Below are 23,306 nucleotides of genomic sequence, written 5' to 3' on the forward strand. Positions count from 1 at the left end.
ATATGTATATATATGTATATATATGTATAATATATATATATATATATATATATATATATATATATATATATATATATATATATATATATATATATATATATATATATACACAATATATATATATATATATATATATATATATATATATATATATATATATATATATATATATATATATAAACATATCAAAAGGTAGCTCTTGAAAATGAGGAAAAATCAGCCACTTGGTCTCTCTTCACCATCTGGCTCACTTTTATGTTGTCCTAACCACTTTTTACAAAGGCTGGGTTGGGTAAATACAAAAAGTCCTCAACTTATAAACATGACAAATTCGTAGATAATTTGTATTTTTGTTAACTATACAAACCTTAGCTATTTATTAAGGGTTATACTTTTGATGGAGCTGAAATGACGAGCCATTAAAATTATACGAGGGTTAACTACCCACACCGCTAGTTAGCGGGGGGTAGGGGGGGTAGCTTGCTACCACTCCCGTTCACATACCTGTGATTTAGTCACTTTGCTTGGAGGTAAGACTTCAAGGGGAATAGGAATGACGGGCAAGTTTGTATAAATAGCTAAGGTTTGTATAGTCAGGAAAAATACAAATTATCTACGAATTTGTCATTTGTTCCGTAACTAGAATACAAACCACACTATTTATTAGGGGTGACTCACCCATTAGGAAGGGTGGACGTCCCTAACAATCTGGATTTTGGCTTTTCGCGGGGGCTCCTTATCTGAGTATGTTAGTACTCAAAAATAAGGAGTTCCTGCCCACGCTAAAACCTTGCTACGCAAGGTCCGCGGCCTACGCAAGCTGTGTGTGAGACGTGCAGAAGTGTGACTGTCTAGGTAAAGTTATTCAGAGTCTATGTAGGAAAAACCCGATGTAACCAAGACTTTCCTAATACCACCTCGCCAGGGTATGGGGACGCATCAGTATTAGCTTAATACTAGGTACACAAGGGAGCATGGTTTACCTGCAGTGGTTTGAGGTCAGCTTATACAGAGAACCCAGGATGCTGCTTTCCCCAAGAGAGGGGAGGATGAAGAAAAGAATAAGAGCCAGTCAAATCTTTTCATTCATGCAGACTAAAACCGGGTAGCAGTGCTCTCAACCTTCTACTTGTCCAATAAGGAGCTTGAGGTATATAACCAGCTGTTGTGCAGCCACCACCGGACCGATAGAGATCGTATCGAGTTCCTGTGGGTCACGTCTTGCAGAAGAAAGGTTGTGAAAGTTACCTGGAGCATTCATATCTTTTCTTGTAAAACCTGCGTCACAGAGCAATCTGCTAAGAAGGACCAGGGGCATAGTTATGCCCCTGACACTGTGAGTTATCATGTCGAGATTATGTTTCAGTGATCCTCCTCTAGGCTCTCCCAGTGCTGATGACAAGAGAAGGGACCAAGGTGGACTTTTGCCATTTTCTTTAGGTAAAGTCTCACACCTTACTGAGTGGAGACTTGTGTAGGATACGTCACCTCTGAAGACTGTGTCTGGCGACATACTCGTGGACAAAACTGGACATTGTCTTTCGCCCTTCTCAATAATGGGCGATGTTGAAAGAGAGACCATGAAGTTCCTTGACTCGTATGGTTGCTGTTCGAGTGTGTAGGAACATTGTGTTCATAAATCAGGAGAAAATTTGTTGCCTGGTGAAGTGGAACACAAGGAGGTCCCTTTAGGGATCGGAGAATTTAAACCATGTTCCGAGAGGAAGGTCTCAATTCCGACTGGGGAAAGGCAAGTTGTAAGTCCGTATGAGTTAGGAAAAGTCTATCGATAAGAGGGTGTCCCTTTCTTTCAGTTTGAAGGTGAAGGATCAAGGTTGAGTGATCATCTTTACCTGTCGAAACTGAATAGAGGGTCTTTTCCTCTTGTATTACTCAAGGATTCCACTATTGCTGGAATCAAGATCGAGTGGAGAGACACACTTTCTCATGACACCAACCACACAAGATGTTATACTGCCTGGTAGACTTATGCTGAGCAATTCCTCAGATATCTAGACAACCTTTTCGCAAAGAGGTATTGGGTAGTCTCAAGGCGTACAATCATAGGAAAGCTATAGCTTGTGGTAGGTGTCAAAGTGGGTTGCCTGTGATGTAGGGAGGGTTCTCTTGCAGACTCTATCAAGAGCTGCAAAAGGTTTGGAAACCGTTCTACGTAATGCCATAGCGGAGCTAGGAAAGTCCTTGAGAGGTTGACCGATGTTCTAGCCTTCTTGAGTGCCCTTCTCCAGATAGAACAGGGACGAGACGTAAACGCCATTGTTGTACCCACTGTTGTTGTCAGAGCGCCTTGGGGTCTAGGGGTGGGGAGCAACGACAGCCTGAGATTCAGGAGCATTGCGAACAGACCCCTAGTTGGAAGACCTCGTAAAGTCGGGACTTTGTCGGCTACAAGGTGATCCAAAGTCCATTCGGTATACCTTATCTGAGATGCTGTGCACAGATTGTCGGCGAGCACGTTCTTCTAGCCTGGAATGAAGCGGGCTGATTGTGGTACCAACGGACTTTGGCCCATCTTAGTGTTTACACTGTTAGATGGGAAGAGGCTACGAGCAAGTTCCTTCTTGCTTGTCGATGTGAGTCTCTATGTGGTGTGTGGTGTATCGTTCATCATATCACTGAGTGGTCTGTTAGGAACTGATGAGGCTGCTGAAGGACCGGAAAGTTGGCCTTCATCTATTAGGAGATTTAAGTGAAAGTACTTTCGGACTCTGTCCAGAGGGCTGAGGTCGTGTGGTGCAGCACTATGGTCCCTCCTCTCTTCTTTTTGCGACTCCAGTCCCTTTGGAATGGGAGTCGATCTCGTTTCGAGAAGGTTTTGTGGAGATTGGTGTCTTGAATCATTCCCAGATACACCAGTCTTCTGGGAGGGAAGTAGGGAAGACTTCCGCAGGTTTACCCTGATCACTGGATTTTGGTAAAAAGACTTCAGAAGTTCCGGTGTTAATGCAAGGTTGCCACTGAGTCTGCTAAGGTCAGTCAGTCGTCCCGAGACAGAGGAGACAGAGGCCAATCCTGTGAGACCAGGATGGGTGTAGTGGAAAGACCGAAGCACAGTGCCTTAAACTGGTGTTTCTTGTTTGTCTACACTGAATCTTCTAACCTTCCTAGATGGATGGTTTGGACCTGGGAGTAAGTGTCCTTTAGGTTCAGCGTGCAAATGAAGACCTGAGGTCTTAGCCCTTGTTCGAACTCTAACATGGTGTGGACATCGACCCAAAGGGACAGCTCCTTGCAGATCCTTTTGCATGGAAGATTGTCGACGCTGGAGTCTTGACTCGTGTCGTAAAGGATCAGGCGCGATACCCAGTGTAAGAATTCTTCTCCGAGAGAGAATTCCTGTAACTAACAGAGGGAAGGCAACGCTTAGCCTTACCATGCGCCCTGATGTGATTGATGCTATTCCTTAGAATGGAATCAAGCTGGCGAATGTTAATCAATGGTTAACCGTTGGGTATCAAAGTTACTGTGCAGTTGGAGAGTGCTCGCAAGTAGTTCTCTGTCGACAAGCCGTTGATAAGGGTTGTCGAACGTTTGCCAATCACTTTAGTGTGATGGCGAATGGCCAGTAGCGAGAAGTATGTTGTATACCTTCTGATCTAGGAAACTACAGGAAGAGGTTGACTACTAAGTTTGAGTCCCGAACTGCTGGCGAATTGCCGATGACCGATGAATCGGTGGTCTGTAAGCCAATGGTGAGTTGGAGATCAGCAAGCTGATTATGGTCCCCCCTGTCTGGTCAGAGATGAGCAAGCTGAAGATGGGCTGGTCATAGATCGGCGAGCTGAGTTCAATGATCGAAGAAAGATGAGCTGCCCATCGGTGATCTAGTGATCAGCAAGCTGATGACTGGTTATTGACTAGCAATCGGTGATTGAAAACGCTAGCAATTGGATATCGTTAGTCATTGGAGGGACTAGAGGTCAAAGATCAGCATTGAGCTAGCAATTGGCGATCTGGTGATCGGCGACCTAACGATCAGTAAACTGTGAACTAGCCATCAGAAATCAGTGATCTAGAGATCAGACTGTTGATGCTTTCCTGTTTGCTGACGGTGGTCTGTCAAGGAAAAAAGAAACTTCAGAAGAGACAGGGACCAAGGATTTCCGGTTTCGATTCCCCTTGTAAGATGGAATCTTTGGAATCTTGAATCCTTCTGTGAAGCCTTATTCCTCTTTTCCCGGTGGCAATGTTTATGTGTTTGCGAGGAGGAATGGGGCAATGGTGACCTGTCCAAAAAGTTTTATTCCTTTTTACTGCCTATTGCGCAAGTGTGTAGGAGAGTATTGGAGCGATGGCACACAGGATGATGCTGGTGCTCAATTTCTGCCTGGAGAGCAGGCAAGCACTGACTCTTAGGCAAGGGCTGGTGCATAGGATCTTAGAGCCCTGACTCTTTAGCAAGAGCTGGTGCATTGGATCTGACACCGTAACTGTGCAGGAGGGTGCAGGAAAGTGCGGAAGAGTGTTGGTGCGCAGTAAGGCACTGTGTAGTTTTGTGTATTCTCCCTAGAATGCGCCGAAGCGTGTGACTGGCGCGTGTGTGAGAGTACTACGTGGAGACTGATGGCGCGCACGTGCAAAAGACCATTGGCTCCCGCGCGCAGAAGACCGTCGGCGCGCGTGCGCGGAAGGCCATCGGGTACTTACGCGGGAGACCATTGGGGCCCGTGCGTGGAATACTGTTGGCGCGGGCAGTAGGAAGTCGGCGCACGCACCGAAGGCTGTCGGTGTGCGCGTGTGTGCAGTACTGTTGGCGCGTGCAAGAGCATCGGTGTTCAAGGAAAATCATGGGCCCATGCGGGAGACCATGGGCGCCCGCGCGCGGGGAAGATTATTGGCGCGCGCGCAAGAGCATTGGCGCTCACGTGCACGGAAAATCATCGGCACACGTGAGGGAGACCATCGGCTTCCGCGTGCGGAAAACTGTCAGAGGGCGCGCGCACGGTAGACTGTTGGTGCGCGTGGGAACAGGAGACTGCGCACGCGCACGGGAGACTGTTGGCGCGCGCGGGCACGGGAGACTGTTGGCGCGCGCGCGAGGGTAGCACTAGTAGGTTGGCAGGACGACCAGAAACTGGGATGAGCCCTTTGGAAGGGCAAACATCCATGATGGAGACCGTAAAAGTCCACGGAAAAGTCCAGGATCGAAGTCCAAGGACTAACAGCGGTGTAAGGTTGCGTTGGTAGATCGGTAGGTCAGCTGACAGGACGATCAGGAACTGGGATGGGCCCTTTAGAAGGGCGAGCATCCACCGATGGGGACCGTACAAAGGTCCGCGTTAAGAGTCCAGGACCGAAGTCCAAAGGACTACGTTGCAGCGCAAGGTTGCACTGGTAGGTCTGCTGTTAGGATGATCAGGAACTGATGAGCAGCGTGATCCTCGAAGAGGTGTCTCTATGAGTGGCCTCTCTCGCAAACGAGAGAGGTGAACACTTCGTAGAAGAGACTTGAAGGCGCCCGTGATGACGCCCATGAGGGCCGGTGGATCAGCAAGCTGACCTTTAACAGTAGCGATCCTCCGAAGAGGAGTCTCTATGAGTGGCCTCTCTCGCGAACGAGAGAGGTGAACACTTCGTAGAAGAGATTTGAGGAAACCCATGAGGGCCGGTGGATCAGCAAGCTGACCTTTAACAGTAGCGATCCTCCGAAGAGGAGTCTCTATGAGTGGCCTCTCTTGCGAACGAGAGAGGTGAACACTTCGTAGAAGAGACTAGAAGACGCCCATGATGACACCCATTGAGGGCCGGGGGATCACCAAGCTGACCTTTAACAGTAGCGATCCTCCACAGAGGAGTCTCTATGAGCAGTGGCCTCTCTCGCGAACGAGAGAGGTAAGCACTTCGCAGAAGAGACTTGCCTAAGACCGTGCTCCGCCCCTGAAGGAAGAGAAACTCAGCAAGGGGGGAGAGAAGTCTGGGCGAAGGCAGCAACAGCAGTCACAGACGATGAATTTATTAAGATGTGGGAAGTTCTCCCTCTGAAGGGAGAAAAAACCTCACACCTGGGGAGGAAATTTTCCCTCGGAAGGGAAGTTGTCCAACCCCTGGAGGCGAACCTCCTTTAGCGTTCTAAGATGATCTGAAGTGCTGGCATGTTGTCGCGGGAGTATTTCTAAGCGAAGGGATGACGCCCACGACGACGTCCTCTGAGGGACGGCAATGACAGCAGATTCCCCAGGCATGAACAGAACAGCTCTGCTTCGTTGGCACTCTTAGTCGAACGAAGAAAAACTGCATAGTTAACTGGGAAAAAATAAAATTAATCATTTAACAGAAATTCCCTAGGGAGGAACTCCGGAAAGGAACCCAGAGGGAACAACATAAAAATAAGTATTGCGCCCTTCCTTCCCCAGTCGACATCCACGGGAGAAGGGGGGAGCGGAGTAACTGTAATAAAAACAGAATTACTATTATTTAAATCAGCTAAGAATATTAACTAATAGTGAGAACCACTGATCCTCCGAAGGGAAGTGTTCCCCACAGAGAAAAGCTCTAAAGTTAAAATACAATTATAATTTCACTAAAAATAATTGAGACAAGCAATCCGAAGAGCAACCTAACCCGCGCACGGGAAAGGAGCTTCCCCAATAGTACACTGTTGTTGTAAAGGTGAACGGCCTCGAGAAGAGAAAGACCGTAGTCAATCTTTGAGAGGCCACATTCCCTTCGCTCATAAATCCATGTTTCCCGTAGGAAAATAGAAAAGGCGAAGACAATAATTGAATGAAGAGGGTCCAGGCGATGACAATTCCCCTGCGGCGGCCGAGTTAACGGTTAAATGCCGACGGGAAGACCGATGGACCAGAGAGGGAAAGGTCGTTCCCCAGAAAGTGGAACTGTGCTCGCCTTGCTAATCTACGCAAGTGTCGTTGTCGTATACGTATCACACACAGCACAAACACTGAAAAGGAAACATCACATTTCTATACACATATATACAGTATACATAAACATTAAGAATGTTTTCACATATATACAAGTATAAGAAAAAGTAAGTTAAAGGACAAAAGTTAATTAATGGCAGTCCAGAATAGGCGAGGAGGGAGAGAGGAAACAACCATTCTCAATCCGAGCCAAAAGTAAAGTGACTAAATCACAGGAGTGTGAACGAGAGTGGTAGCAAGCTAACCCCCCTACCCCCGCTAACTAGCGGTGTGGGTAGTTAGCCCTCGCTAAATTTTAATGGCTCATCATTTCAGCTCCACAAAAGTATAACCCCAAATAAATATGACAAATTCGGAGATAATTTGTATTTTTCCTAACCATACAAACCTTAGCTATTTACATAGGGTATTACTTTCGGCGTAGCTGAAATGACGAGCCATTAGATTTTTACCGAGGGTTAATTACCCCCCGCGATAGTTAGCAAGGGGGTAGGGGAGTGGTAGCTAGCTACCCCTCCACCCCCCCACCCCCCACAACCGGTGAACTGCTTCGCTTCACTTAGAGGTAGGACTTGCCTTGGGGGACAGGGCTGGGGGGCAAATATGTGTAAATAGCTAAGGTTTGTATGGTTAGGAAAAATACAAATTATCTACGAATTTGTCATTTGTTCCGTAACCAAAATACAAACCACGCTATTTACATAGGGTTACTTAACCCTTAGGTAGGGTGGAAAGTCCCAGCCTTACTGGCTTTGGCTTTGCCCGGGGACTCGGAATCCGAGTGAGCAGCACTCGAGAAAAAGAGTCCCTGCACCTCGCAAGTTCCTTGCTCCGCAAGGATCGTGCGGCCTACATAAGCTTGTGTGTGGAGGAATGAAGTGTGACTCGTCCTAGGAAGTTGACCTGAAGTCCTTTAGATGGAATTCTACGCTAGGACGTTCCCAATACCACCTCGTCAGGGTATGGGGGACGCGACAGTATTATCTTAATACTAGGAACACAAGGAAGCATGGTTTACCTGCAGAGGTTTGAGGTCAGCTATGCAGAGAACCCAGGATGCTGCTTTCCCCAAGAGAGGGGGGGGTGAAGAAAGAAGTAAGGGCCAGACATACTCTTTCATTCATGCAGTCTAAAACCAGGTAACAATGCCCTCAACCTTCTGCTACCTGTCCATTAAGGAGCCTGAGGTTAGACCAGCTGTTGTGCAGCCACCACAGGGCCGATAGAGAATGTATCAAGGCTCCTGTGGGTCACGTCCTGCAGGTAGTGGGGTGTGAAGGTCGTTTGACGCTTCCAGGCCCCAGCTTGTAGCACCTGCATCACCGAGAAGTTTCTCTTGAATGCCAGAGACGTTACGATGCCTCTGACATCGTGTGCTCTGGGACGACATGAAGGAGGAGGATCTGGATTCAAGGCGTGATGGATGACCCTTCGAATCCAAGCTGAGATGGTATTCTTGGTGACCCTTCTCTTCGTCCTTCCCGTGCTCACAAACAGGGCTTGTACGCGGGGACGGACTGCAGCTGTTCTCTCCAGATAACGCCTCAGACTTCTTACTGGACATAGTAGCAGATGGTCTGGGTCACTTGTTACAGAACGGAGACTCGAAACCCTGAAGGAGTCGAACCGTGGGTCCGGCACTCCAGGGTTCCGAGTCTTAGCCACAAACTCAGGGACGAACCTGAACGTTACCTCCCCCTATCCCCTTGAATGGGCGATGTCGTATGAGAGACCATGAAGTTCACTGACCCACTTGGCTGATGCCAAAGCGAGCAGGAACACCGTCTTCCAAGTCAGCTGTTGATCAGAAGCCTGGCGTAATGGTTCGAACGGAGGTCTCTTAAGAGCCCTGAGGACGCAAACCACGTTCCATGGAGGTCTCACTTCCGACCGAGGGCAGGTAAGTTCGTAGCTTCGTATGAGTAAAGAAAGTTCCCGCAAGGAAGAAATGTCTATTCCTTTCAGCCTGAAGGCTAAGCTTAAGGCTGAGCGATAGCCTTTCACCGCCGAGACTGAAAGGCGCATTTCCTCCCGCAAATACACGAGAAACTCCGCTATTGCTGGAATAGTGGCATCGAGGGGAGAGATACCCCTCCCACGACACCAACCACAGAAGACTCTCCACTTCGTTGGGTAGACACCTGCAGATGACTTTCGCAGGTGTTGAGACATCCTCTCCGCAACTTGTTGCGAAAAGCCTCTCTCAGTGAGGAGACGCTGGATAGTCTCCAGGCGTGAAGCCGAAGCCAAGCTATGGCCTTGTGGTAGATGTTGCAGCTTAGTTGCTTGAGTAGCTCGTGTCGAGGGGGAAGTTCTCTCGGGAGTTCCGTCAGGAGCTGCAGAAGGTCCGGGAACCATTCAGCATGATGCCATAGCGGAGCTATTAAGGTCATTGACAGATTGACCAATAGTCTGGTCTTGTTGAGCACCCTTCTCATCAGACAGAACAGTGGGAAGGCGTACACGTCGATGTTGTCCCACTGTTGTTGGAAGGCATCTTGCCAGAGTGCCTTGGGGTCCGGGACTGGGGAGCAGTACAGCGGCAGCTTGAAGTTCAAAGCTGTCGCAAACAGGTCCATTGTCGGGGAACCCCACAAAGTCTGGACTTTGTTGGCTACTTGACGATCCAAAGACCACTCGGTACTCACTATCTGCAATGCTCTGCTGAGACTGTCAGCGAGCACATTCCTTTTGCCCGGAATGAAGCGAGCTGATAGTGGAATCGAGTGGACTTCGCTCCACCTCAGTATCTCTACTGCAAGATGGGATAGCTGTTGTGAAAAGATACCTCCCTGCTTGTTGATATAAGCCACTACTGTGGTGTTGTCACTCATCACCACCACGGAGTGGCCCGCCAGGGTCTGTTGGAACTGTTGAAGGGCCAGATAAACGGCCTTCATTTCTAGCAGATTGATGGGGAGGTACTTTTCTGATTCTGACCATAGGCCTGAGGTCCTCTGCTTCAGAACGTGAGCCCCCCCACCCTTCTTTTGACGCGTCCGAGAACAGCATCAAATCCGTGGGAGGACGAGAAGATCCACTCCCTTTCGAAGGTTTTCGTCAGTCAGCCACCACTGCAGGTCCGTCCGTTCCGCAGGTCCCATAAGGACCAGAGTGTCCGGGGAATCGTTGCCTTGAGTCCACCGGGACTTGAGCCGCAATTACAGGGATCTCATCCTGAGGCGGCCGTTCGGAACTAGACGGCCCAAGGAGGCCAGGTGACCTAGGAGACGTAACCAAGATTGGGCTGGAAGCTCCTCTCGTCCGAGGAAAGGTCTTGCGACCCCCCTCAGCCTTGCTATCCTGTCGTCTGATGGAAAGGCTTTGTGGAGATTGGTGTCTAATATCATGCCTAGATATACCAGTCATTGAGTTGGAAGCAGAGAAGACTTGTCTCGATGTCGAAGAAGGGTCGACTCCGAATCTGCCAGGATCAGCCAGTCGTCCAGATAGCGAAGGAGACGGATGCCGATCTTGTGTGCCCACGAAGATATCAGGGTGAACACTCTGGTGAACACCTGAGGTGCTGTGGAGAGACCTAAACACAGCACCTTGAACTGGTACTCCTTGTTGTCTAGGGTGAAGCTCAAGTACTTCCTGGAAGACGGATGGATTAGGATCTGGAAGTACGCGTCCTTTAGATCCAGTGAGCACATGAAGTCTTGCGGTCTCACTGCAAGTCTGACCGTGTCTGCTGTCTCCATGCAGAACGAAGTTTGCTTGACAAACTTGTTCAGAGCTGAGAGGTCGATGACAGGTCTCCAGCCTCCAGACGCCTTCTCTACAAGAAAGAGTCGACTGAAAAGCCTGGGGAGCCCTTGACGACCTCCTGGAGAGCATCCTTCTTGAGCATGGTCTCGACTTCAGCCCAAAGGGCTAGCCCCTTTGCCGATCCCATGGCATAGGAGCTCAACGACACTGGATTCGCTGTCAGGGGAGGAAGAGATGTTATGAACGGGACGCGATATCCTTGGCTGATCACAGAGATCGTCCAGGAATCGGCCCCGATTTGCTGCCACCTGTCCGCGCAACTTTGTAGGCATCCCCCAACTGGTGGACATGCAGGGGAATTGCCAATCCTAGCGTTTACGGCCTCGGCCACTCCCCCTAGGATTCCTACCTCCCCTGGAGGACTCTCCGCCTTTCATGTCCTTGACAAGAAAGGGCTGCTGCTTAGACACCTTTGCCTTTGCTGCCGGAGCCTGTTTCGATGTCCTAGACTGACGAGGCTGCTGATGTTGTTGTTGAGGAGCTGGAGGCTTGTAGGGCCGAGATGTAAGGGCCCTTTGGAGGAGCGAATCGTGATTCGACTTCCTCCACCTCTCAGCTGTCCGTTCCACATCCTTGGGCTCGAACAAACTCTCTCCAAGGATGAAGGAGTGTCTGAGCTTGCCGACATCCACGGCTGGGACTTTCGAGTGGAACCTCTCGGTTACGGCATCATAACGTTTTAGGATTGAGTTTGCCCACAAGTTTGAAACTTAGTGAGCCGGGAACTCGATGCTGCGCGTGGCCGAGAGGAGGAAAGTCTCCATGGCCCTCCTGGTCCTCTCCTTGGACAAGTCCTCAGATCGCAACAGGATGCCCAGAGACCCCAGCCAGATGTCCAGCCACGAAGTGGCCTGCATGGGACACTTTGCGACCTTCTCCTGGCTTAGGATCTCCGTAGCCGAGAATGTCAACTGCCAGGTGGAAAGTTTCTCGAGAGAAATTCCCCTAGAGAGCTCTTCCACAGAGTGGTGGAGGGGAAGAGCTAAACAAGACTCCCCCATGATTTCGAAGTACTACCTCTGTTGTACACGAGGAGGTGGGAGGAGTTTGTTCCCGGCAGAGGAACGGCTGGAGGAGGCGAGTTCAGAGAGCTGGCCCTCAACCTTGTCTCTGGCACTCTTCACTCCCTGGGACCAGGGCAGAGCCACGCTGGCCTTTGGGAGTTTCTGGGTACCGTAGACCTGGTCCAGGACCGTATCCTTGCCTTCGCGGGGGGCGGTCTCGGGGTCCTTGAATCCGTTGAGTTGCCTCATTAGACTCAGGACCTACCAGAAGACATGCTCCGACTCGTGCTGCTCTCCTCCTTGTGGACTGGCAGCAAGGTCTCCTGTCCCCAGTAGCTCTACTTGGGGAGACACGTGGACGTTCTCCTGGAGTCTTGCTAGCTCTGGTCGAATCCGGGATGAAGACTTAGGAGCAGTCTTAGAGTCCTTAGGCTCCCTCCTGGGAGGGATCCAGGACTCAAGCAAAGAAGTCTGGGGGCTCCTCTCCACGCGAGACGTATCTCTTCCTCGAGGTGGGGTTCCTCCCATTGGTGCCGTGGGAGCATACCTCACCTCGCTAGATTCTCCTGAGGACGGAAAGGCTTCGTCCACAGGGGAAGGAGAAAGTGTCTGCGAGGGGGAAGGGGCCTTCCTGATGAACTTCTTGGGAGCCAGCTTAAGCCTAGGATAAGTTACCACAAAGTCCACTCCTCTCCTTCTCTTCAGCGGGGACGAGGCTGCCGTAGGTTTCCGTCCCGGATCAGCGAGGGCCGGCTTCATAGCCAGCACGACCGCTTTGATCAGGGACCCGAACCAAGGCTGACGGCTGACCGACGCAGTGTTAGCAACTCCCGCTGGAGGGAAGGGGATTGGCTGATCCTTAGGAGTGGATACCACGGGGCCTGCCTGAAAAGAAGAATGATGTGTAGACCTCTCCAAAGATTCTTCCTGCTCCTGGACATGCGCAGCTCTGCGCTTACGGGGTGGAGATCGTGAGGACGAAGATCTGGAAGCACGCGTCCCCGAAGACTCTCAAGGTTGGGAGCACTGCGAAACCAGGCGGGAATCGCTGGCGAGATCGCGCTGACGCTCGCGCGATGGTAGAATCGCTGGTTCGCGCACGGGCAAACATTAACGCGCATGCGCGCGGGTGCGGGGGCGAGGTTGCGCGTGGGCGAGAGGGCGCGTGGCCGCACGGGTGAGTGGGCGCGCTGGTGAGTGGGCGCGCAGGCGAAGGTGCGCGGGGGCGCGCAGGTGAAGGTGCGCGTGGGAGCCCAGGTGAGGGTGCGCGTGGGAGCCCAGGTGAGGGTGCGCGCGCTTGTAAGGGCGAGCGCGCAGGCGATTGGTGGCGTGTTGGCGAGCGATGGCGCATAGGGCAAACAAGTGATCGACTACCACACAGGCGAGTTAGCGCGTGGGCGTGTCGGAGACCTGTGGCGATCTGGAGTGTGGGCGCATTGGAAAGCGCTTGCGCTTAGGCGAGGGATCGCGCGGGCACGTAGGAGATCAGTGGCGCGCAGGAGATCGTTGGCGCGCAGTTGCGCGTTCAGAAGGTACTAGCTGAGGCGCAGGACCAGAGGGCGAGGTTGCGCGCAAAGGGGAACGCTCGTGGGCGGGCTCAGGAGACATCTCGTGGGCGTGCGGGCACGCAGGGACTCGGGCTGCCTTAGAAGTGGCCACAGGTGAGTGCGCACGATGGCGCGCAGGCGAAGGCTGGCGCATAGGCGAACTCTGAGGGCGCGTAGGCGAACGTCGGTGAGGAGGCGAAGGAACAATGTCCTTGCCTGCGCCCAGATCCGGAGATCGTTGGCGCGCATCAGGAACAGGGTGCGCAGTTGTGCCCTGACGAGCAGGTGATCGTGGGCGCTCAGGAGACCGATGTCGCGCATTGCGCGCAGCAGGAACAGATGAGCCCTGGCGAGCTGGAGGTCTCTGTAGCACAGGAGAGTGCTAGCGCACTGGCGAGCAGGAGATCTACGGCGAGACACAGCAGGAGATCGTCGGCGCGTTGAATCAGTAGAAGTCTGGTCAGCAGGAGAGCGCTTGCGCGCAGGAGATCGTGGGCATGCAGGTAAAACCTGGCACTTAAGGGACTTACCCACATTGTGGGATAAGCCCTTTTGCCCCGAAGGGACTGGTGCCCATTGGACAACGGGGTGCGTTGGCGGCCACTGCGCATCAGCGTTCAGGAACAGAGATGGAAGACAGGAAGGTTTGGCAGGGGTCAGAGATCGCGAACGATCTGCGGAGAGGTCTAGTGATGCAGGTGCAACAGTCTGCTCTCGTCGAGGAGGATCCTTTGCGGAGGACGTCGAAGACGAAGATCTGAAGAGGCGCCTCCTAACTCCCTTGTAAGGAGAAGGAAGGCCTCTACAGCGAAGAGGAGGGCGAGCCTTACAGCGAAGACAACCTCGAGGCACAGCAACACCATCGTCTGTCCTCCAAAGAGAAGTCTCTGTCAGTGCACTCCCCCGAGGGAAAGAAACACCTGCAGGAGAGACCGTTGGACTCAGCGCCTCCCTCGAAGGATGTTCGGAGGGGGGAACTGAGCCTTCAGCAACATCCGCAACCGCAGCAGGGGTTTGACCCGACCCGTCGAAAGCCTCTGCCACAACAACGTCGACAATAGACAGAGGATCTACCTCTGCTATTACCGGCGACTGTTTGACAGCAGCACCCAACTGGATCAGGTCAAACAGGGCTTCCCTGGAGGGCGAGCCCTTAAGCCCCAAGGAAGCCCAAAGGAGGAGAGGGAGCTGCCTCGCTATGGGAGGCAACGCCCTCTCCCGAACCCCGAGGTTGGGAAACAAAGAATGGCCTATGCTATCCCTCGACGGCCTCTCACGAGAGACCGATCGAGTGGGAGCTTCGGAGGAGGTTCGGGCAGCGGAAGAGTCCTTGGAACCTTCGTTCTTCAAGGCAGCCCTTGAAGGAGAAAGGTCATGCTTAGACTTCTTCTTACACCGCCAGGCAAACCTCTCCCACTGGAAGGTAGACCACTCCCTGCACTCACTACAGTTTTTATCCCTTTCACACCGTTGACTTCGATAATACGGACATAAGGTGTGAGGGTCCGTCTCGACTGCCGACATGAACGTTCACAAGGGCGGTCGGGGAGTCCAGGGCACTTCTGCATGATAAGAAGGAAGGATGAAGCCAACTTCAAGCACAAAAGTGAAGTGAAGCAGTGTGTGAGGGGGAGAGGGGTAGCTAGCTACCACTCCCCTACCCCTTGCTAACTAGCGCGGGGGTAATTAACCCTCGTTAAAAATCTAAAGGCTCGTCATTTCAGCTACGTCGAAAGTAATAACTTTAGCGTGGTTTGTATTTCAGTTACGGAACAAAGCATGGTTAGTACTGTATTCCAGTTACGGAACAAATGACAAATTCGGCGATAATTTGTATTTTTCCCTAATACAACCCGGTAATTATTTATGTGGATATACTTTCAACGGATGGAAGGCAGCCATTATATTTGAAATGCATGGTGGAAACCGTTCTTATCCACTTCAATGGGTAGGCAGGGGGAGGCTAGGGGGTACCCAGTCACCTATATATACTCTAATAGCTGTGAGCTACGTCACTTTTTGATTGCAGGCAGGACTTACGGGGGGACAGGTGATGGTGGGCCAATTTATATAAATAACTACATGTTTGTATTAGTTAGGGAAAAATCACAAATTTTAAGTAATTTGTATTTTTCCTAACATACTTACCTCGAACTACTTCCTTAGGAGTACCTGGAAATCTCCTCTCATTCTACCAGAGTTTTGTGTAGTTTACCCTACTTCGTTTTCTGTGAAGGCTAACCTCAAGCGGAAGGATACGTGCCTTGAGGCTAGTCTCGGGTCAGGGAGCATGCTAGCTTGGGTCTCGACCCTCAGTAAGTTCTCTGGTCGCGTCGTGATATCATCTCGACGCTCTCCTTATCTCAGTGCGACCCTTTGTGTCCCCGACTCCATTGTGTCCTGTGTGGTTCCCACGTGGTATCCCTGTGCTTTCCCTTTGTGTCCCCATGTGGTTACCTTTTCCTTCCCTTGTGTTCTCACGTGTTATCCTTGTCCTTATTACCCTTTCCTGCTGGGTTCCTGTGTCTTGCTTTGTTGCGATAATGCGTGATGGAGCATCCCCGCCGTTGTCCTGGGCCTAGAGCCGGGAAATCATGTGGTGCGTTTCTTTCTAAGCTGGAGGTAGACCCTCATCCTTGTGCTCGTCGTGCAGGGGTAGAGTGTGTTCTCCGCCGGACATGTGTCCGGAGTGCGTCTCTTGGAGTGAGGTCCAGTGGGTACGATTCAGTTCCAAGAGAAAGAAGTCTGCCAAGCATTCACCCAAGAAGGCTAACACCTCTTCACCCTTTACGTCTCCAGAAGGACCGTCGAGTAGGGTCTCTCTTCCATTTTCCCCTACCCAGAGTAGGGGACGAGGTAAGTCCGTTGAGGGGAAGAAGCCAGAGGTTCTTCCCCAAGAGTCTTTTATCCATGATAGTGGGGTAGCAGCATCTTTCCAGCCAAGTGGGGGGCCTGAAGGTGAGTTTAGTGGGGGTCCTAGAGACGATGCCCTGGTGCACGCGGGTCACGTCTCTTCGGATGACCCCATGTGCAGTAAAACTGTTCCTGTCTCTTCGCCCGCTTCATGGGTAGGTTTTTCAGGTACCTCCGCAGCTGAAGGCACCCCAGAGAAGGAAGACTCACCGGCGGCGGATCCCCTTGAATGGGTCCCTCCTAGGATGCGCTGTAGGTCCCCGTTGAGGTTGGAGGAAGGCCTCGGATCCTGGTTCCCCAACGTAGAACTTCCACGCTCTCCCCCAGCACCGCCGTCGTCAGTTCCAGAAGTGTTCCTGCAGCCCGCGCTTTCCGTAGGACAACAAGCCGTTCAGACGACCACTCTCTGGGCCCCGGCCCCTCGGACGGGTTATGAAGAGTCCTCCGATTCATCAGTTGCTACAACCCCCTATTCCTCGGAAGGAGAAAACCGGAGGAATTCCCAACGGAAGCGTGAGAGATCCCGGGGGAGGCACTCCCGTTCTCGGTCACGTTCCAGGTCGTGAAGGAAGATAGAAGATACAAGAGTGTATCTTTTGTAGCTGAAAAGTGGACTTTTTTTTTCCTTGGCGAATGAGACATGAGCCAATTATTTTGAGCTCATGGGAGGAATTTTCCCATAAGGGGAAAATATATTCTTCCTCAACAACTCTGGCCTAAGGGAGAGCTACGGTTACATGAGAAAGTCATCAGCCGACTTCATGAACAAGACCGAGTTTCATGAAGTGTAGGTATAACAATGTTTCCCCGGAATGGATTGCGGATGGAGGTTCAATGTTTTTCCACTAAAGTCCAAGGGCATAAGTGCTAATGGAGATTGGGAGAACACAAAATTACGACAATCTACGTTATTCTCATCGGGAACCTATTTAAGGCCGACCCAAAACGTAGCAAATACATTACTATAGCTGTCGCTTAAACAGCACTGAATTTAATTCTCTAAGTAGGAGAGAATGGCGGTAACCCCATGTGGTTGTGTCTTCCGATGGAGGGGAAGGAACAGGTTCAAGGGATCTGCCACCCCTACCACATCTGAGATCCGATTTGCTTCAGGAGACTGCCTATTTAGCATAGTTCCTATTCAAGCAAAGTCAGCTCGTCAGTAGGCCACACTAAACGGGACAACAAGGGAGAAGGTAGAAAGCGAAGCAGTAATCTGGTTCCTGAGGCAATTTGCTCATAAGACTTCTTGCAGTATGAACGAAGTGTAAGTGAAAACACGTACGTTCACGAGAGATAAATTCTCACGAGTGTGCCGGATTTCATGCATAAACCTGGCCACTTTAACGCGGCTCCCTCTGATCTCGCAAAAGGCGAGAAAACTTCGGGAACCCAAGAAGCCCTGCTTGTGATACATAAACAAAAACACAAAAGAGCGAGGAGCACTGAGCTTTACGCTAGCGTATTATCCGTGTCATCGAAGAAGGGTGTAGTATTAGGTTCCCAGATGGAAAAAACTGTGTTAAAACTCCATCAACTCTACAAGGTCTAACTAAGTACTGTAGTGTAAGCCCATGATTGAAGAGAGGCAATCTATGCCGTCTAGGAGAGAGTACCTCTCATGGAAGTGGTTGCTGATTAGAACCCTAGAGTGGAGCAGACTTATTAGTGGTCACTAGCCTCCGACAAGCTGACGAACATTAAAACCAAAAACGATGCTAATAATAAGCAAACGGAGATCATCTAATGATAAGCAAAAGGAGATCATCTAGCTCGGCAGCTGACGAATCAGAGATCCGGTAAATCCGAGATCTACCAAATCAGAGCACTGGTGACCTGCAAGAAGGGGTCGGCGATAGGCATGGCTATCAGTGAGCTTCGAGTTGACGCTTTGTGAGCTGGCGATTGATTGATTGATTTGAGGTTTTCTGGCATCCTTACATCCAAGGTCACTGACGCCGATATCGTTCATTATAAATAAAAAAAAAATTAAAGAATATTCAATTAAAACCATAAGAGAAAAGATGTTATTTTAAAAGTTACCGTATTTCCCATCTCACTTACAAGACAAACCTGTGCTCCTGTATCAACAAGAGCACAAAATAAGGTCTCCTGTATCATTACTATACATGCTGCCGAACGTTGAGACACGTGTACAACTGGAGGATGAGGTGCCTTTTCTGTCACGTACTGGATTACAGGACAATCCTCTGGTGCTTCCTGATCATCAGTGACAAAGCACCCAGTGTCAGGCACACAAAATTTTACCTCAGCCTTATGGCCCAGAATCATGTCAGTTGGAGGGACGTAATAGCGAGCTGGATCAGAGGGTTAAAATGCACTCTAGACAGACACTGAAGATGCACACACTGAGGCTCAGTCATGGATGGATCACGACAGACTACAGGACAACTGGGACCCCAATGGACCCAGATTTCCAGGTTCAATATCTTCTTAGACGCTGCCAAGAACAACTCCAGAGCTGGGACTGTACCTGGAAAATGCATTGCCTTGATCCTGTTCCTGCTAGTCTTGTCCAGTTTGAAGCCTAATCGACCAGTGTCCTTCAGAAATTGCTGAACTAAGGCATCCCGGAGCTTGGCTCCCTTCAGCTAATAGTCAGGTGCGACACCTGACTCTTCCATCCAACAGTTCACGACTAACTCCAAGAATTCTATGAGAGAATCTGGACCACCTCGAACCTCCTTATACAAGGCCAGTCCAGTAGGCAACTTGGGAGTGCTGGGTTCAGTAGCAAGAAAAAGTGACGTACATTACTGCTGTGAGAGTATATATAATGGCGGCTGAATATCCCCCAGCCACCCCCAGCCTACCCGCTCAAGCGGTTAGGCAGGGCTGCTACCTCGCACTTTAAGTCTAATGGCTACCTTCCAGCTTCAGCAAAAGATAATCCAATAAATAACGGAAGGTTTGTTAGTATGGGAACAAACAAAAACATAGAAAGAAACTCACTTTCTATTCCTTCAGTTATTTCTTCAATGCTGGAATCAAGGGATGACTCCAGTAGGATAACACTATTATTCTCACTGTCCTTAGTCTCATCTTCCATTTCTGTAAAAAAGAATACAGCATATTAATAAACTTTCATAATACAGCACATTAATGGAGCTTATCAAAGTAATTGGAAAGGGTACAAAAGGACAGAAAAATGTTATTTTCATTAGTAAAATAAATTTTTGAATATACTTACCCGATAATCATGTAGCTGTCAACTCTGTTGCCGAAAGAAATCTACGGTCGGGATACGCCAGCGATCGCTATACAGGTGGGGGTGAACACCACAGCGCCATCTGTGGTCAGGTACTCTAGTACTTCTTGTCAACACCACCTCAATTTTTTCCTCGGTCCACTGGTTCTCTATGGGGAGGAAGGGTGGGTCAATTAAATCATGATTATCGGGTAAGTATATTAAAAAATTTATTTTACTAATGAAAATAACATTTTTCAATATTAATCTTACCCGATAATCATGTAGCTGATTCACACCCAGGGTGGTGGGTGGAGACCAGCATACATGTTAACACAGAAGCTAAGTATCCCGTATTTTATTTTATTAGTTATTCAAAAATAACATAAAATAAATAAGTACCTGGTAAGGAAGACGACTTGAACCGTTACTCTGCCTTTATTAAGTACGTCTTTCTTACTGAGCGTAGCGGTCCTCTTAGGATGCTGAACGACTCTTAGGTGCTGAAGTATAAAGGGCTGCAACCCATACTAAAGGACCTCATCACAACCTTTAACCTCGGCGCTTCTCAAGAAAGAATTGACCACCCGCCAAATCAACAAGGATGTGGAAGGCTTCTTAGCCGACCGTACAACCCATAAAAAGTATTCAAGAGAAAGGTTAAAAAGGTTATGGGATTATGGGAATGTAGTGGCTGAGCCCCCGCCTACTACTGCATTCGTTGCTACGAATGGTCCCAGGGTGTAGCAGTTCTCGTAAAGAGACTGGACATCTTTGAGATAGAATGATGCGAACACTGACTTGCTTCTCCAATAGGTTGCATCCATAACACTCTGCAGAGAACGGTTCTGTTTGAGGGCCACTGAAGTAGCCACAGCTCTCACTTCATGTGTCCTTACCTTCAGCAAAGCAAGGTCTTCTTCCTTCAGATGAGAATGTGCTTCCCTAATCAGGAGCCTGAATAGGTAAGAAACTGAGTTCTTAGACCTTGGAAGAGAAGGCTTCTTGATAGCCCACCATAAGGCTTCTGATTGTCCTCGTAAAGGTTATGACCTCTTTAGATAGTACCTAAGAGCTCTAACTGGGCAAAGTACTCTCTCCAGTTCGTCCCCCACCAAGTTGGACAGGCTTGGGATCTCGAACGACTTAGGCCAAGGACGTGAAGGAAGCTCGTTTTAGCAAAAAACCGAGCTGCAAGGAACATGTAGCCGTTTCAGATGTGAAAACTATGTTCCTGCTGAAGGCGTGGATCTCACTTACTCTTTTAGCTGTTGTCAAGCACACGAGGAAAAGAGTTTTTAATGTGAGGTCCTTAAAAGAGGCTGATTGGAGAGGTTCAAATCTTGATGACATAAGGAACCTTAGGACCACGTCTAGATTCCAGCCTGGAGTGGACAACCGACATTCCTTTGAGGTCTTAAAAGACCTAAGGAGGTCCTGTAGATCTTTGTTGGTGGAAAGATCCAAGCCTCTGTGGCGGAAAACCGCTGCCAACATACTTCTGTAACCCTTAATCGTAGGAGCTGAAAGGGATCTTACGTTCCTTAGATGTAACAGGAAGTCAGCAATCTGGGTTACAGTGGTACTGGATGAGGAAACTGCATTGGCCTTGTACCAGCTTCGGAAGACTTCCCCTTTAGACTGATAGACTCTGAGAGTGGATGTCCTCCTTGCTCTGGCAATCGCTCTGGCTGCCTCCTTCGAAAAGCCCCTAGCTCTTGAGAGTCTTTCGAAAGTCTGAAGGCAGTCAGACGAAGAGCGTGGAGGTTTGGATGTACCTTCTTTACGTGAGGTAGACGTAGAAGGTCCACTCCTAGAGGAAGAGTCCTGGGAATGTCGACCAGCCATTGCAGTACCTCTATGAACCATTCTCTCGCGGGCCAGAGCGGAGCCAACCAACGTCAGCCGTGTCCCTTTGCGAGAGGCGAACTTCTGAAGTACCCTGTTGACAATCTTGAACGGCGGGAATGCATACAGGTCGAGATGGGACCAATCCAGCAGAAAAGCATCCACGTGAACTGCTGCTGGGTCTGGAATCGGAGAACAATACAACGGGAGCCTCTAGGTTATCGAGGTAGCGAACAGATCTATGGTTGGCTGACCCCACAGGGCCCAAAGTCTGCTGCAAACATTCTTGTGAAGGGTCCACTCTGTGGGGATGACCTGACCCTTCCGGCTAAGGCGATCTGCCATGACATTCATATCGCCCTGAATGAACCTCGTTACCAGCGTGAGCTTTCGATCTTTTAACCAGATGAGGAGGTCCCTTGCGATCTAGAACAACTTCCACGAATGAGTCCCTCCCTGCTTGGAGATGTAAGCCAAGGCTGTGGTGTTGTCAGAGTCCACCTCCACCACCTTGTTAAGCTGGAGGGACTTGAAGTTTATCAAGGTCAGATGAACCGCCAACAGCTCCTTGCAATAGATGTGAAGTGTCCTTAGCTCCTGATTCCATGTTCCCGAGCATTCCTGTCCGTCCAAAGTCGCACCCCAGCCCGTGTCTGATGCGTCAGAGAAGAGACGGCGGTCGGGTTTCTGAACAGCCAAAGGTAGACTTCCTTGAGAAGAAAGCTGTTCTTTCACCACGTGAGAGTAGACCTCCTCTCTTCGGAAACAGGAACTGAGATCGTCTCTAGCGTCATGTCCTTTATCCAGTGAGCCGCTAGATGATACTGAAGGGGGGGAGGTGGGGTCTCCCTAACTCGATGAACAGTGCCAGCGATGAAAAAGTCCCTGTTAGACTCATCCACTACCTGACTGAGCATCGGTTCCTTCTCAGCATGCTCTGGATGCAATCTAGGGCTTAGTATATCTTTGGGGCCGACGGAAAAGCCCGAAAAGCTCGACTCTGAAGATCCATACCCAGGTAGACAATGGTCTGGGATGGGACGAGCTGGGACTCCTCAAAATTGACCAGGAGGCCCAGTTCCTTGGTCAGATCCATAGTCCATCTGAGAATCTCCAGACAGCGACGACTTGTGGGAGCTCTTAAAAGCTAGTCGTCTGACGGAGCCGGACACAAGATCATGGTACTGCTGCACAGTCTGTGAACTGTCAACCATGGGGAAGCGAGGAAGTACAGTGACAACCCGAAGCTGTCTAGACTGTCTGGGTCGTACAGACAACTCCTTATCGGGTTGCTGAGGTTGCCGCACTGCGTCACAACAAGACACTTCTGCTGGTTGTTGAACGTCTTCCCAGTGACACACTGACTCCGTAAACAAAAAATCCTCTAACAAGGACTAAGCTTGGACTGCATGTCTTGCAACACAGCTCAAGGTCTATGGGAGCAGGTGTGGTAACAGACGGGGTTAGCGACTGAAGGGGAACCATTACCCTCCCTGGAAGCATGCTATGCTTAAATAAAAGTCCATAGGAGGCTAAGTAGCTAAAGGCTCCTCTCCAAATGACAGAGTCCTCAAGGGAAAATCAGAAGGAGGGAGAATAGCACTTTCTCATCTACAGGAACCATATCCGAGAAAAGCTAAGATCTCTCAGTGAGGGTTTCACTGGTGCAAAAGCAGCAGACTAGAAGGCAACGTTATGAAACTGCTTGACAGTCTAGTGAGTTGGCAACAACCAAAGATGTGTGACTGAGAAGCATGCGGTAAGGTATGCAGAGCATGCTGTATGTAGAGCATGCTGTAAGGTAAGCAGAGCATGTTGCATGGCGTGCGGCTTATGCTGCATGGGATGAGGCTCATGCTGCATGGGATGAGGCTCATGCTGCATGGTATGAGACTCATGCTGCATGGGATGAGGCTCAAGCTGCAAGGGATGAGGCTTATGCCGCATGCGTTGAGGAGGATGCCGCATAGTATGAGGCTCCTGCCTCATGGGTTGAGGCGGTTGCCGCATAGCATGAGGCTTTTGCCTCATGGTTTGAGGAGGATGCCGCATAGCATGAGGCTCCTCATAAGCATGAGGCTGCCTCATGGGTAGAGGAGGATTTTCTAAA

The 23,306-nt window shown here is 50.1% G+C and overlaps 1 protein-coding gene across 1 annotated transcript in view; it reads right to left on the minus strand.

Moving 5' to 3' along the window:
* The window catches only part of LOC137651500 (uncharacterized), a 160,582-nt gene that overhangs the window by 131,866 nt on the left and 5,410 nt on the right, over positions 1 to 23,306 (minus strand). Inside the window, exon 2 of the mRNA XM_068384727.1 lies at positions 19,114 to 19,212. Coding sequence (XP_068240828.1) covers positions 19,114 to 19,212 — 99 coding nt within the window. The remainder of the gene's footprint in view (positions 1 to 19,113; positions 19,213 to 23,306) is intronic.

Source organism: Palaemon carinicauda, chromosome 13 (assembly GCF_036898095.1).
Source record: "Palaemon carinicauda isolate YSFRI2023 chromosome 13, ASM3689809v2, whole genome shotgun sequence".
Taxonomy (NCBI): domain Eukaryota; kingdom Metazoa; phylum Arthropoda; class Malacostraca; order Decapoda; family Palaemonidae; genus Palaemon; species Palaemon carinicauda.